At 53.2% G+C, this 12,708-nt stretch overlaps 1 protein-coding gene across 11 annotated transcripts in view; it reads left to right on the forward strand.

Moving 5' to 3' along the window:
- KDM2A (lysine demethylase 2A) overlaps positions 1-12,708 on the forward strand; it is a 104,014-nt gene that overhangs the window by 71,806 nt on the left and 19,500 nt on the right. For 7 of the 11 annotated variants that reach the window (XM_065591743.1, XM_065591735.1, XM_065591737.1 and 4 more), the window contains 9 exons: positions 1,568-1,834; positions 2,057-2,188; positions 2,295-2,384; positions 2,814-3,038; positions 3,839-4,545; positions 5,742-5,905; positions 6,483-6,641; positions 7,107-7,322; positions 8,532-11,411. In XM_065591743.1, coding sequence (XP_065447815.1) covers positions 1,568-1,834; positions 2,057-2,188; positions 2,295-2,384; positions 2,814-3,038; positions 3,839-4,545; positions 5,742-5,905; positions 6,483-6,641; positions 7,107-7,322; positions 8,532-8,713 — 2,142 coding nt within the window. In that variant the 3' untranslated portion in view covers positions 8,714-11,411. Of the gene's footprint in view, positions 1-1,567; positions 1,835-2,056; positions 2,189-2,294; positions 2,490-2,813; positions 3,039-3,838; positions 4,546-5,741; positions 5,906-6,482; positions 6,642-7,106; positions 7,323-8,531; positions 11,412-12,708 lie in introns of those variants that run through there. The other 4 variants (XR_010600415.1, XM_065591738.1, XM_065591740.1 and 1 more) reach the window with 4 other exon arrangements.

Here is a 12,708-nt window from a genome sequence, read left to right on the forward strand (position 1 = left end):
TCTAAGCCAGTGAACTTTCCATAAGTGGCTGTCTTGGAGCAGAGTTTGGGCCTCCCACAGATATGCCCTTTATCTAGTGTCTGCTCTCTTAACAAGCCCACAGCAGGGTGAAGCAGGCAGCTTCCCCACGCTCATGAGGATCAGTCCCAGCTATGCTCCTGCCTTCCTGCGAAGGAATGCTTCCCAGAGGTGGCAGCTAGCTAGCGATCCAGAGTGACTGCTTCAGACTCTGCCCTCACACCCTATCCATGAAGCTAAGTGTGTTGGTCTGAATACCAGTCATTCACATGCAAATGGGAGTCACCACTCTCCGCCAGTTCCATCCATAGTTTGCCATCCAGTCGTGGAGCTGAAGTGATGCCATGTGATTTATTTGTCCAATCACTTGCCACTAGTGGCGAATAGTCACAGGGAAAACTTAGTAAAAGGTCCCATAGGATGAAATGTTTGCCTAACTTATTCGGCAAATATATAGGAATAAGCAGTGAGGCCTAGATTTTAAAAGGTACATGGGAGTTAGGTACCTAAATACTTAAAAAAAAAAATTGCCTGTACGTTCATAAGTCAGAATTTGTTCCCCAAAAGGGAGTGAGCATGCTGGATAATGGGCTCCCTCTAACAGAAATTATTGTGTTGGCAGTTGGCCAAGGAGTTTTTCTGCCTTCCTACCTCTTGACTTGGAGAAAGGGAGATACAATAAGCCCCCCCACCCAGGCCCTTTGGCCAGGTGGATCTGCAGTTTACCCCAGCTGGAGATTAGTTTATGCCCCATAGCTCTGTGAGGGTTAATAGTCTGTCCCTTTTGTTCTGGCTGCTCTCGCCATGGGTGTTGCTCTTAGAAATGTCAGAGTAGGATGTCTCTTGGAGGAGAATTTGGGAACTGTACTGCTCCAAGGGGCAGTGTGTCAATATTCAGGCCTGGACCAAAAAGCCTTCCTAGATGAAGAGACCGTTGACTAGCCCTAACAGGCTGAGCTTGGATCCCAGCTTCCCAGTGGTATAAAGCACTGGCAGTTGGAGAATTTGCTGCAATTGTGTGGAGAAGACTGTTGCGAAGGTGCTTAGCAGCTGGGCCGGTTATAAACAGTTTCAGATTTGGCATACTTTCCCAGCCACTGTCCCTGGGTCAGAAACAAGTCTCACCAGGGGAAGGCTAGAAGGGAGCAAGCCACTGTCTAAGATCATAGTGAGATGTAGGGGCCCATTTGCAGCTCTGACTGGACTGGAAGAAGAGATTGGGGTATGGGTTGGGAAGGAAGATAAGTGCTGCAAACAGTCACTTCCCTTCCTTGGCTCATGGTATGAAAGTGCTGACTTCCCACTCGACTCTGGGGTGTAGCAGCTAGTGGCTAAGGATCTAATCCTGCCTTCCCTTGGATACATCAATTCCCAGCTCTCTAAAATGGGGAAAATGCTGACTGGGCTGAGTCTCTGCAGTCCTTTGAGATCCAAATGAAAGGTGCAAGACTGGGGCTTGCTGAGATGCTCCTGCTTCCCGAACATGACAGAAAGCTGTGAGCCATGAACCTCCCAATCTTTGACCTCTCCTTTGTGCTTCTATTGCCAGCTAAAGCTCCAGGCCCGACCGAAGGTGCGCCTGCCCACCATCCCCATCACCAAGCCTCACACCATGAAGCCAGCCCCACGCCTGGCGCCTGTAAGGCCCACAGTGTCTCCGATAGTGTCAGGAGCACGACGGAGGCGAGTGCGGTGCCGTAAATGCAAGGCCTGCATGCAAGGCGAGTGTGGCATGTGCCACTACTGCAGGGACATGAAGAAGTTTGGGGGGCCTGGTCGCATGAAGCAGTCCTGCGTCCTCCGGCAGTGCTTAGCGGTGAGTTCTACGGCAAGTTACGTTTGGGAGGGAGCGGTGGCTAGCCACTTGGGGCCAAGGTTGGAGGGGAATTTGTTTGAGCCTTCCACTCCAAATCTGAATTTGACAGAGCAGAATTTGGGGCAACCCAAGGAAGCTCCTGGAACTAGCCATCCCCCAAGCTTGAGGGCACTTCCTTTGGGGTGCCCGTCTCCCTGGTTTCACTCTTGGCTTCCTTTGTAGCCCAGGCTGCCTCACTCGGTCACGTGCGCGCTTTGTGGGGAGGTGGATCAGAATGAGGATTCGCAGGACTTTGAGAAGAAGCTCATGGAATGCTGCATCTGCAATGAGATAGTTCACCCTGGCTGCCTGCAGGTGAGGTGGGCCCTAGGGACATGGGTTTTGGGTCCACACTCATGTGGGAGGTGGGGGCAAATGGGTGAAGGGTGGTGCCTAACCACTTGGTATGTCCCGTCTGCAGATGGATGGGGAAGGGCTGCTGAATGATGAATTGCCCAATTGCTGGGAGTGTCCAAAGTGCTACCAGGGTGATGACTTGGAGAAGGGCCAGGTAAGAGGAGACCCACTTGCCTGGACAGCACCAGTGTGGGGAGAATGGGAGCACTTGGATTGCCCTCTAAACGCACACCCCACTCAGATCTTCTCAGATGGGGAGGTATGTGGGGAAGCGGGGAGCCCAGCTGGTTGTGGGGATGCTACTCACTCTGGACACTGAGTTGCAGGGAGAATTGAGGAGGCTCTGATGTCCCCATGCCATGGAGCCAGGCATGTGTGCGTGTATGTGCATGGCCACAGGGGGTCAACACCATCTGATGCTCTAGAGGGCAGTGAGTGCCACGTCAGGCAGGTGGGCACTGGTGGAGCTGTGGCACCTCGGTGTGGCCAGGTGGCTTGCAGGCACTGGTGAAAGTTGCGCGTTGCTAACTTCAGTGGAGCTGGTTCATAGCTCTTCCGTGTCCACCCCCCACGACGTTCACAGAGAGCCCGTCAACAAGCAAACTCCAACATCCTGCAGAAGAAACGACTCCTCAAAGGGCACTGGCGCCCAGACCCTGCCACCAAGCAGCGAGCAGACTATGTGCGGCGCCAGCTGGCCAAGTGGAGGCTGGCAGCGCTGCCTAGGCGGCAGAACTACAGTTACCAGCTCATACGTAGAACTGTGCCTGTTGCCCCAGAGAGCAGTGTCCCAGCAGAGGCGAGCAAGGTGGGGGACCCTCCTGCAGGGAGTGGGCCTGCAACTCGGGAGGAGATGAATGCGCCCAGCCTGGGTGCAGGGCTCAGCAGTGGGAAGGGGGCAGGTTTCCCATTGGCCTCAAGGACAAAGCAAAGTCTTGTGGCTTAATCCTTCCACCACCACTCCCTTAGGCAAAGGACCTCAGTGGGTACTTAGCCATCCTGAAAGTCAGGCTGCTTGTTCAGGTGACCAGGTGCTGAGCTCTGATCACGTAACTCCTAAAAGCTGGTGCTGTTCCCAGCCAGCCTTCAAATCTCTGCCCCTCCCATCAGTGTGACTCCCAAGAGTTTGACTGAGTTCCCTGTGCAGGTGGGTTTGCAAATGGTGGAGGGGCCAATGGCCCCACCCTGGAAACCAGTTGTGGGTGAGGCCTGGTGAACTTGCCATGGCCTGGGTGCGAGGCTACTGTAAAGAAGATGCCCGCAGCCTGGATGGTTTGCTCGAGCCCCTCTGCCCTTTATGTTGTAACACCCTGCACTCCCTACCCTGGTTACTACAGGTCTGTGTTGGGAGAGCAGACTTGCCATATGGACAGTGCTGGGCAAACTCTCCTTAGCCCCTCCTCCACATACTGGGCACTGCTGGTGCGGACCCCGCTATTCAGTGCCCAGAGAAAGTGGTCTTGCCCAGGTGAGTGGGGCCCTGTATCAGCACAGTGGCGGTGTGTTTCCCCTGGGGTTTTGCCTGCTGTGCCATCGGGGGGTGCTGTCTGGGCCTGGCACTGTTGATAGGTGAGGTGTTAATTCCCCTCTCCTCTGGCTGCTTTGCAGAAACGGAAGATGGAGGAGAGCGATGAGGACACAGTGCAGGCCAAAGTCCTGCGACCCCTGCGGAGCTGCGAGGAGCCCCTGACACCCCCACCGCACTCGCCCACCTCCATGCTGCAGCTGATCCACGACCCGGCATCGCCGCGGGGTGTGGTGACGCGCTCGTCCCCAGGGGCTGGCCCCAGTGACCACCACAGCGCCAGCCGGGATGAGCGCTTCAAGCGGCGGCAGCTGCAGCGGCTCCAGGTCACGGAGCGCACCATGGTGCGGGAGAAGGAGAACAACCCCAGCGGCAAGAAGGAGCTGTCAGAGGTGGAGAAGGCCAAGCTGCATGGCTCCTACCTTACGGTCACGCTGCAGAGGCCCGCCAAAGACCTGCACGGCACCTCTATTGTGCCCAAGCTGCAGGCCATCACCGCCTCCTCCACTAATCTGCGGCACTCTCCCCGTGTGGTCGTGCGCCACTGCCCAGCCAGGACGCCCCAGCGGGCCGGGGAGGAGGAGGCAGATGAGGAGGAGGCAGCAGACGAGGAGGAGGAGGAGGAAAGCGCGGAGGAGGGCGGGGCGGCCCGGCTGAATGGCAGAGGCAGCCGAGTGCAGGATGGCGAGGAGAGCTGGATGCAGCGCGAGGTGTGGATGTCCGTCTTCCGCTACCTCAGCCGCAGAGAGCTCTGCGAGTGTATGCGGGTGTGCAAGACCTGGTACAAATGGTAAGTGGGGCATAGTGCCATCCCCGCCCTCATCAAAGGCAGTGGACCCCTGCCAGCTGGTCAGTACCAAATAGATGATCAGAGCTGGGAGGGTTGTTTCAGGGTCAATTGCAGCCCCCAATTGCAGCTGGTATGTATTGGGGCCCCTGGCAGAGGTGCCATGTCCCTCTGGCTCTTGGCTGAGGTATGTTGATGCTAGAAGTTTGTCGTGCTGCTATTTGTGCCGTACCTGCTCTTCCAGTCTCAAGAAATAACCTTCTCTGCATGGCTCTGTTGGGCTGTGATCAGTGGGTTGTCTTCTCCATCAGAGAGCATTTCCTGAGTTCCAATCCCCGCCTTCCATCCTTGCTAGTGCCCAAGGTGACTAATCCTGCACTCGCCTTACCTTTCCTGTGGTTGACACAATGTCCTGTGTCCACCAGCCCTCTCCTGGGGACTTTGCAGAGCTGTCTCCAGGCTGTACAAACTAACTCTCTATGGAGGGCACTGTACAAAGACACTGAGGACTGGGGACTGTCTCTGGGCTCTGCACTGTTGCAGTGATGTCTCCCATGGGCTCCTGAGTCTCTTACCCCCTCCAGTCCCCAGTCGTGATGGGCACGTGGTGATTACCTGTTCCACCCAGGGGCCTTTTTCTCTCACCTCATGCTACCTGGTGCTCTCATCAAGGCAATGGAATTACCTGTAGCTTGTGTGAGGAGAGCTGGCCCCTCAGGCAGAACATGCAGCCTCCTAGCTAGTGAAGTGGGAAGCAGGAACCCATCTTTCCCTAACCCCTCAGCCTTAGCAACTTCAGTGCCCGTGAAGGCACAAGCACACTAGCTCCTATAGGCCTGCAAGCTGTTAGCTGCTGGCCCAGCATAGTTTCTCTTCCAGGCGTTCCCTGGTCCTTATTGTAACCAGCAGTGCTGAGATAACCGACTGCCCTGTTGCTGGTTCCCGGAGCAGTCTAACCCCTGTTCTGGGGCATGAGCCGCATGACTGGCATCAGAAATGGCTCCTCCAGCACAAGCTGGAATGTGTCTAGAGACAGACCGGTGCTGAAGAGCCTGCAGTAGTCTGATTAGCACAGCGAGCCCCCCAGTCCTTTGGAGCATGTTATCACTGGAGCTCCTTCACTCCCTTGGCATCCAGCAGTCTGTATCGGGTGGGGTCGTGGGCTCTTCCTATCCAACCTGCGTGTCTTTGTGCATCAGGTGCTGTGACAAGAGATTGTGGACGAAGATTGATTTGAGCAGGTGCAAGTCCATCACTCCCCAGGCCCTGAGCGGCATCATCAAGAGGCAGCCGGTCAGCCTCGACCTTAGCTGGACCAATATCTCCAAAAAACAGCTCACCTGGCTTGTCAACAGGCTGCCAGGTCAGTGGGGCTTGTGCTTGGGAGGATGCGGGGGGGCTTGTCTCTTCAGCGTGTGGGTTGTAATGCTGAGGGCAAAGCAGAACTGCCCTTTGTCTGGTAGCCCCACCACCACTTTGAATAGCCAGCCAGCCCATGGGTGCCATAACCCTGTGCCCCTTGTGGATGTCAGAGGTAACCTAGGATTGTTGCCATGTTCACGCATCTTCAGGGTATCTCATGGTCCCACCCATTCCCAGGAGTCCTTTTGGATCTTCCTGAGTCACATGAAGAAGCCGGCTCTAGCAGTAAGTTCCCTGTGTCCTCCAGTCTCCCCATCATTGAAGAGGAGACCTCTTCAGTGCTGGGTGGGGAGACCTCCCCACGCCTATCCTGCCAGGATGAGGTGGGAATTCAGGTTCTGTGTACATCTCGTCCTGGCCGTCTCTCTCCCACGGGTGGGCAAGTGGTGAAGTCATTAGAATGTGTTGGCGGGAGTGTGGACAACAGGGTCCTTTGTTCTCAGATCAGAAAGGAAGCTACAGGGGTGTCTTGGAGTTCGGGGCTCTCTTGACTCACTGGTTCCCCCTCTTCCCGGCAGGCCTGAAAGACCTCATCTTAGCAGGCTGTTCCTGGTCTGCAGTCTGTGCGCTCAGTACCTCCAGCTGCCCCCTTCTCAGGACCCTCGATCTTCGGTGGGCAGTAGGAATCAAGGACCCTCAGATCCGGGACTTGCTCACACCTCCCACAGACAAACCTAGTATGTTGGTTCCTGGGTCATATGAGGGTGGGCGGTGTGGTTGTGCAAGGAAGGCCTGTGTTCAGGTTGGATGGGGTTGTGGTTACCAAGAAGAATCTCCAGGGGCTAGTGTTCAGGGAATGTGATGAGAGCTGTGGTTGCCATGGGATGGGGGTATTTCCTCAGGGATCCATGTTTCTGGGAGCGAGATGGGGGCTGTAGTCTCCAGGTAGTGTTGCAGGGTGGTTGGGCTGCACTGACTTAGAACAACAAGGAGTCCGGTGGCACCTTAAAGACTAACGGATTTATTTGGGCATAAGCTTTTGTGGGTAAAATCCTCACTTCTTCAGATGCATCCCCTGATACTTGACTTATTAGAAGTTCATCTCTTGGTGCAGGTGATAAAGTTGGAGGTGCTAGCATGTAGCAGGCGGGAATACAGCTGGGGGTGGCCATGACATGGTTGTTTCCCACACACCTCTGCAGGTCAAGACAATCGCAGCAAACTCCGCAACATGACAGATTTCCGGCTAGCTGGTCTGGACATCACCGATGCCACACTCCGGCTCATCATCCGCCATATGCCCCTGCTCTCACGACTCGACCTTAGTCACTGCAGCCACCTTACGGACCAGTCGGCCAATCTCCTAACGGCCGTGGGGTCTTCCACGCGCAACTCGCTCACTGAGATCAACATGGCAGGTGCCTGCAACCTCTGCACCCCTCCACTGGCACCTTGCGTGATGCCAGACAGAGCCATTGCTCCGCCTTCATTTACCCTAGCTTTGGAGGGGTTCCATGCTGCTGGGGGACAGTGGCGGGGTGGGGGTTAGTTTCCATGTTGGCTCAGTCGTGGCCTTCAGCACAGTCCTGCTCCAGAGGGATGAGTGAACTGTGAGTCTTCGACAATACCCGGCAGCTAGGAATCTGCTCCCAAGGCCGAATGGTGGGCTCATGTGGCATTGTCTCCAGTGCCCCAGATGTTCCTCAGCATCTGCTGCAGGGTTATGCTCTGAAATCGGCACTCTTTCCTTTTAAACACATTAAGTCGATAGCCCTTATGGCCAGTAGGGCTGATCAGAACCCACAATTCCCATCCTGTGGGGGAACGCTCAGATGGATGAAAACCTTCATTCCACATGAGAGTGAGATCAAAACTGTTTCATAACTGAGACCCTCCGAGCCACCCAGACGCCAATCAGCCCTGCTTTCAGGCTCTCTGACATACAGCCAGGACCCCCAGCTTGAGCCAGGGCTGTGCTGGGCTCCAGTTCTGTGGCAGCTGACCTAGCAGGTGCAGGGAACCAGGTGAGATGGTTGGGAACCAGGCAGGCTTTCAGAGCACAACTGGAAGAGTGGATGAAGTGAACACATCCCAATGGAACATTTTGATTTTGTGAAATCAGCCTTTTCTGACAAACATTGTCTGACAATTTCCAGCCAGCTCTACATTCCAGACCCAAGGGTTCCCTTAGCTATCAGAACACACCGTCTCCCTCTTGACAAGTGCAGGGTGAATGGTAGAGACCCAGTCCATGGCAGGCGGAAAAGGTTAAAATCTAGGGGCTGCTTAGACTGAGGTTGACATCAGATTAAATTCCATAGAGGGTGCTGGCTGGGGTATTCATAGGGCTGAGGGGCAGAGGCAGATGTTAGCCGGAGGAAGTGGGGAGGGGGTGTGCTGTGCTGACTGGGATATTTAGGGGGATATTGCTCTGGCTGGGATGTTTTCATATTCAGTATAAAGCTCAATGTGTTTTTCCTCTCCTCTAATCTACCCCACGTTCCCAGCTGGTTGGCCCAGCTCCCTGCCAAACTTGTCCCAGCTTCCTGTGGGGTGTGCAGAGCCGTGTGTGGCATGTGGGTGGTACTGCGTGCTCTGCTGTAACCCCTTCCTCCTCTTCTGCTCAGGTTGCAATAAGCTGACGGACCAGTCCCTGCTGTATCTGCGGCGCATCTCCAACCTCACCCTGATCGACCTGCGAGGCTGCAAGCAGATTACCCGCAAGGCCTGCGAGCACTTCATCTCAGACCTGTCCATCAGTAGCCTCTACTGCTTGTCCGACGAGAAGCTGATCCAGAAAATCAGCTAGAGACCAACCCCAGGCAGACTGAGGAGAAGGAAAGATCCCATCCCACCCCCCTCGGAGAGGTGCTCCTCCTCCCCAGCCCTGTCCTGCTGTGAGGCCAGCATCCTGCACTCCTCCATCCCCAACCTCCACAGGCAGGGCAGTAGCCAGCCCCACTCCACTGGGTCTCCTCCTCCTCCTCCTCTTCCTGGGATTTCAGCAGCGGAAGGGGTCCTGCCAGTCTGATCCATAGCTGAGGAGAAATGGGCCGTGGCCAGGGGAGCTCGTTCTGGAGCCTGGCTGCTCTTAGTCTGAGGTTGTGCAGAGGTGTCTTCACAGGGAAATGTGCCCCTCTTTTCTCCCCGCCTTGGCACCCCAAAACAGATTTCACTTCCTACTCAGCAAGGGGAGCGCCCTGGAAAAGGGATTGGAGCTGGATGGTATGAAGCAAGCGTGCCTGGGCTCTCCTGTACCACTGCTACTGATGTGGCTGTTGGCCCTGTGGCTTGTCATACTTGGCATTCATGCCACATCTCTGCCCCCTGAGCTTTTCCTCCTCTTAGCCTTGCCTCACCAAAGTGACGAGGGTTTGCCTCCTGCAGCTTGTATGTAGAGGGCGAGAGCCCTATGGCAGTGGGTTCTCAAGGCTAGGTGCCTCCCTTGGTTACCCAAGCTTCCACTCCAGAGCAGCACTAGATTGCTCACAGCACCATATATCCACACCCCCATGAGGATGAGGGTGTCCAGCCCTTCTGGAAGGGCTGGGGGTGGGTGTCTGCAGGGGGCCAGGTCCATCAGAGCTCAGGGTGGACTCAGAAGGCATCCAGAGGGGTTTCTAGATCCTGCACAGGGTGGGATACATGCTCTCCCCACCCCTTTGGGCAGGCTAGTATAATTGAGCACTCTTGGGATGCTGCGGCCAGAGGAGAGGATGCTTCTCCATCTTGTCACCCAGTGTGTAGCTGTCAGCTCTCGAACTGGGAGATGTGGAAGAGGATGTGAAAGTCCCCATCCCCCTACCCCTTTAGCTGCCACTTTTCCTTTGCAATGAATGGTCGGTCCAAAGAACCCTCTCTCTTGGGCAGCAGAGAGCTTTTTGCACTTTAAAAAGAAAGGTTGGAATCTTATTTTGGGTCATTATTTCCCCCCCTCCCCTCCCCCAGTGACTGGACGCTCCCTTGACTGTCTGAGCTTGTTGATGTTTAATGCACAGTTTGCACTCTGCTCTCTTTCCCCCTCCTCCTACTGCCCCCCAAATCCCCTCCTTCTAAGCATACTGATAGCACAAAACCAGCCTGCCACGTGTTCCCCCAGCCCCTTTCCAGCCTTACGGGGGAGAAAGGAACTCTCTAAGCAGCAGGGAAAAGGGGGAGGGACGAGCGGTTGTGAAACCTCAAAGGAGAATTGACCAGATGCACCCTCACTGCTTCAAAAGCAATAAGGGAGGCAGAAGCAGCTGTCACCCCTCCAGCTCTCCCCATTGCCTGCTGGCTCCGAATTCTCTGGCACCAATGACTTCTGCTGCTGCAGTGTTGGCTGGGGGTGGGGGATGTCTTTGTTTAGATCCACTGAACCCCCAGTGGGGGGGGCTCAGGTCCTGTGCTTCCCCTCCCCCCCTCTGGCCTCCATATTGTGAGCCTGCTTGCTTGCTGACTGGAACGTGCAAGTGTGATGAATTCCGCAGTGCCTCGGTACATGGGAGTTTTGCTACAATGGATTGTTAGAGTTTTGAAAGGGGGGGGGGGAAGCCCACTTTGTTATCACTGACCTAGGAGTGGAAGCTTTCTGCCATTTTGTTTTTGGTTACTCCTGTGGAAAACAGAAGAATCAAACTACTTATTTTTGTTTGTTTTAAAGGAAGGCAGGGGAAGCTATAAACAGGATATATAAGTGCATCCGACCTGGGGGACACTCCAGCCCCGAGGATTTCTGGGCTGGCTTTTCAGTTTGAAAAACAAAAGCATCTTAGCTACTGTCACATATGCATTCAGCGCTGAGCAACATGGATCAACGTGCCAGGGGTGTCCATGGTAGGCAGGAGGAGGAGTCGAGCTGATTGATGGGTGAAGGAAGTGGTCAGTCTTTAAGTTCACTGTCCCACAGCCTTCTCAGACGCAGCCTTCCACTGAGTCTGTGGCTTCAGAGACTTAAAAAATTAAAATAAAGATGTGATACTCGTTCCTGTATCTGGCCACCACCTTGGAGGGCAAGGGATGAAAATCCACAAAGGAAAGAAGAAATAAATATATATATATATGAAATCACTTAGTGATTTAAAAAAAACAATCCTGCTCCCTAAATAAAACTCCCTGAAGAAAGTCACTATTGGTTTAAAGGGTTTTGGTTGTGTTTTTGTGTTTTGTTTTCCCCCAGAGAAATATTGTAAATATATATTTTTGTTGGCGATTTAGAGCCCATCTCCAACATTTGTGCTTTAAAATTAAATGTAAGCATTAAGGGTAAAAGAAAACAAGTCTTATGCTGTTTGGGTTGGGGGTTATTTGGGGGCAAAGGGAGGGGGAGCTAGTTGGAATTTTTTTGTTTTTATTTTCTCTTCTAAGCATTCTCCAGTACTGGTTTTAGAGAGAATCTTTGCTCATAACCTATTACCACATGAACAGGAGAGACATTTGTGGGGGAGGGAGGGGAAGATACCAGCCTCTGAAGGGAAATATTTTGTTTCTTGGGGGTGGATTTTTGGAATAAAAATTTAAAGAAAACACTGTCGGGTCTGCACGTTGTTTGTGTGGGAGTTGGACATCCCGAGAGGGGGAGGTGAACTCAAGTCGATGTACGACTCAGATTCCTAGTTTCACTGCCGTCATCTTGCCACCCTGCAACCCCTCAGGTGACCAGAAGAGTATAACAGTCCTACCAGGCGATTTATTGTGCATATTTAGCTCTTCCTATTTCAGTTAATGGTGGTTTCCTTGTGAGACCCCTGCTTGTTCTCTGATTAGACAGTCTTCAGACCAATATTTCTGTTGGAAAAAATGATGGTCTAGAGATCCTGTCACTCTTCAGGCCCTTGTAAAAGATGAAACACCCGTTATGCATGTTCTGTTGGATGTCATCTTTTGACTGATGTAGGCACCTCTAATGCCATAAGTCCATTGGGAGGCTCAGTACACTGGGTCCTTTCACAGGCTCCTTCGTAGCTTTGGGCTTTACTGAAGAAAAGCCTTTCTGAAACTTGATGGGGTTTTTAGCAGAGAAGCAAAAGCTTTTCAGACCAGCTGCAGTCACTATATATAAACAGCCATTGAAGCAGGGAAGTGCTTTGAGAGGCTCAGGTAGAAGGAACGAGAGAACCAAATGCTAATGCTATCTGATTTAAAACCTCCATCACCTCCCAGGAGTCTGGGTTCACAAGCTGAAAGATCTCACTGCTGGTATGTGTCTTCACAGCAGGATGTGTCCCTGGCCTTTCCTTCTATATCTCCTTGTTATGCCTGCTTTGACCAACTCAATTTCTCTCCACTTCGCTTGCACCCTTCATGCTCTTTGTGCACATTGGGTTCCCTAGGTGTTTGTAATTTAGGGCTTCCATCCTGTTCTCTGCCTGTGGCCCACAATAGTGTAGTTTTCTGAAGGCTGTAATACTTTAGTCTAATTCTGGTTGTTGGGCTGGGTGATATTTATTTAGCCTGTGTTGTACAGGAGGTCAAACTATATGATACGGGTGGTGCATTCTGGTCTTTGTAGCTCTGCATGCAGAAGTTATTCTGGAATCGGGTAGGGTGCCTCTGTGTATCCTGCACTGATCTCTGCTACCATGCAATATTGCAAACTCCATTTAAGTTCTCTGCTTCCACCCCGAGCATCGTTCAGAGGTATCGGGGTAGCCGTGTTAGTCTGTATCTACAAAAACAACAAGGAGTCTGGTGGCACCTTAAAGACTAACAGATTTATTTGGGCATAAGCTTTCGTGAGTAAAAACCTCACTTCTTATTAGCTGATAATGTCCTGCTCAACTCTTTGCCTTTCCTAGCTGGTGTATTGCACCAACTTGGCATCAT

This window comes from Chrysemys picta, chromosome 4 (genome assembly GCF_011386835.1).
Source record: "Chrysemys picta bellii isolate R12L10 chromosome 4, ASM1138683v2, whole genome shotgun sequence".
Lineage (NCBI taxonomy): Eukaryota > Metazoa > Chordata > Testudines > Emydidae > Chrysemys > Chrysemys picta.